The following is a 2,841-nucleotide window of genomic DNA, read 5'->3' on the forward strand; positions in this document are numbered from 1 at the left end:
ATTAGCTTTAGGGAGTGTAAAACTCCCAAAATTGCTATTTTACAACCAAATATGCCTAAATGTAACTTTACCAGGGTTTCTATTGCTAAAGGGTTCTAGCAATTGTGAATAGTGAGTTGGTATGTTTAGGAATTACTGTAGTAGTAGTTGTAAAATAATATATATTAGTAAATCACCTTACATTGAGTATTAATTCCTTGGGTGTTAAAACCTATTCCTTCTCCTATGTAAAGCCCACATTGTAGGCAAAAATGTAGTTAATATTTGTCTTGGCATGAATCACTAAAATAAATCCTACTGCATCTTTATGAAAGAGAATGGTCCCACAAAGTCATAAAACGCGTGCCTACATTTTACAACTCTTTTTTAACTCTAAACCCGTAAAAGCTAGACGAAAAAATGAATTTTAATTTGTTATATTTTGAATAGGGGAAATAGTTGATGCAGGGATAAGGATAACAATTCAAATGGTAGAGGTCAATTCAATTACGTAACCGCTTCTCAAAAAAAATTCAATTACGTAACCTTTGCTCATGAACAATGGGGGCCACTTCTTGAGGATTGGTAATAAGAAAAAAATAATTCACTTTATCGTAGGTACAAAAAAGCTTCTCGCCCGCAGGCCGTAGGGAGGGAGATACATTCAAGTTTCCTTTTTGGTTCTCTCTCTCTCTCTGAAACACACTCAGAGATGGAAGTTCTAAGCTGTCTGCTCTATCTTTGCCTCAGCTTGGCCATTATTCAAGCCTTCCATACCATTGCAAAAAGAAGCAAATCAATTCCCAAAAAGCTTCCTCCAGGACCAAAACCTTTTCCAATCATTGGAAACCTCTTGGAACTTGGTGACAAACCTCACAAGTCTCTGGCTAAGCTTGCCATGACAAATGGACCCTTAATGAGCCTAAAACTAGGCCAGATAACCACAGTAGTCATTTCCTCAGCTACCATGGCCAAAGAAGTCCTCCAAACACATGACCAACTCCTTTCCAACCGTTCCATTCCAGATGCAATCCGAGCCCACAAACAGCATGAGTTAGGATTGCCTTGGATACCTGTTTCCTCACGCTGGAGAAACATTAGAAAGATATGTAACTCCCAATTATTCGCCCATAAGATTCTCGATGCCAACCAAAACCTCCGGCGCAAGAAAGTACAAGAGCTGCTTGCTGATGTCCATAAAAGCTGCCTAACCAATGATGCGGTTGATATTGGTAGAGCAGCTTTCAAAACTACGCTTAATTTATTGTCCAACACTATTTGCTCTGTGGATTTGGCAGACCCGAACTCCGATATGGCTAGAGATTTCAAGGAACTTGTATGGAATATCATGGAAGAGGTTGGAAAACCAAACTTGGCAGACTATTTTCCAGTGCTTAGGAAGGTTGATCCCCAAGGCATACGTCGCCGGATGACAATTTACTTTGGGAATATGATAGAACTCTTTGATAGCTTGATCAACAAACGGTTGCTGACAAGAAAAGTACCCGGTTCAACCAGAAACAATGATATGTTAGATACCCTTCTTGACATTAGTGAAGAAAGCACAGGGGAGATCGACAAAACTCAAATCGAACGTTTGTTCCTGGTGACAATTTTCTCCATATTCTTCTTCAGTAATTTATATATTTATTCAATTAGTACTTTTTTTTTTTTTAATGAATTATACATCTATGTACTTTTTATAAATCTGGATTATGGTCTAAAACACGGTCTCACTTTGGCTTAAATTTTTGTGGAATAGGACCTGTTTATTGCAGGTAATGACACAACGTCTGCTGCATTAGAATGGACAATGGCAGAGCTGATTCACAACCCAGAGGTTCTATCAAAAGCCAAAGAAGAGCTCAATCAAATCATTGGCAAAGGAAACCCAGTAGAGGAATCTGATATTTCTCGTTTACCATACTTGCAAGCAATAGTCAAAGAAGCCTTCCGGTTACACCCTCCAGTTCCACTGTTACTTCCCCGTAAAGCTGAGGCTGATGTAGAAATTCAGGGCTTTACGGTTCCAAAGGGTGCACAAGTGCTTGTAAATGCATGGGCTATAGGCAGGGACTCCAGCATATGGGAAAACCCCAACTCATTTAAGCCAGAGAGGTTCATGGGGTCAGAAATTGATGTCAAGGGACGGAATTTTGAGCTTATTCCGTTTGGTGCTGGGAGGAGAATATGTCCTGGATTGCCATTGGCAATACGAATGTTACACTTGATGCTGGGTTCGCTTATTCACACCTTTGATTGGAAACTTGAAGATGGCTTTAAGCCTGAGGATATGTCCATGGAAGATAAGTTTGGTTTATCCTTACAATTGGCTCAACCCCTGCGAGCAATTCCTATCATGGTTTAACAAATAAACCTAGTTTTTCGTGTTTGTATATTTTAATAAAAATATTCTCCGTATAATCATAGGTTTGTTGTTGCAAAATTTATTATATGAAATATTAAAAGTGTTGTAACTTACTTGATCTCTTTTTATGAGTAGACACTTGTGATAATTATTAAACCAAAAAGGGTTAATTATACTACTTTATCCACTCATCGTTTGCAGGGCCGGCTCAATCCATGGTAAGGCCTAAGGCGAAAATGTTATGAGGAACCTTTTCTCATATTATAATATTAAATTAATAAATTTTTTATTTAACTTTTATATAAATTTTTATTTAAATATATTTTTTCTGCTTTTTAAGATACAAAGTTATTGAAAAAAAATTTGTATTCAAGTTTCCTTAATATTTTCTTCAATAGAACTAATCAACTTTTTTTTTTGTGGCATAATTGATTATTTATACATTTTTTTATTTGCAAAATTAATTTTTTTTTGTTAACAATTAGAATATTATA

General features: G+C 36.6%; 1 protein-coding gene across 1 annotated transcript; it reads left to right on the forward strand.

The window, feature by feature from the left end:
* The first annotated feature begins 554 nt into the window (after positions 1-554).
* On the forward strand, positions 555-2,510 carry LOC142613312 (geraniol 8-hydroxylase-like). The gene is made up of 2 exons (XM_075785617.1): positions 555-1,585; positions 1,742-2,510. Exons 1-2 carry the CDS (start codon positions 692-694, stop codon positions 2,345-2,347), a joined length of 1,500 nt encoding a protein of 499 aa, XP_075641732.1. The 5' UTR covers positions 555-691; the 3' UTR covers positions 2,348-2,510.
* Positions 2,511-2,841: the final 331 nt, after the last annotated feature.

This window comes from Castanea sativa, chromosome 10 (assembly GCF_040712315.1).
Source record: "Castanea sativa cultivar Marrone di Chiusa Pesio chromosome 10, ASM4071231v1".
NCBI lineage: Eukaryota > Viridiplantae > Streptophyta > Magnoliopsida > Fagales > Fagaceae > Castanea > Castanea sativa.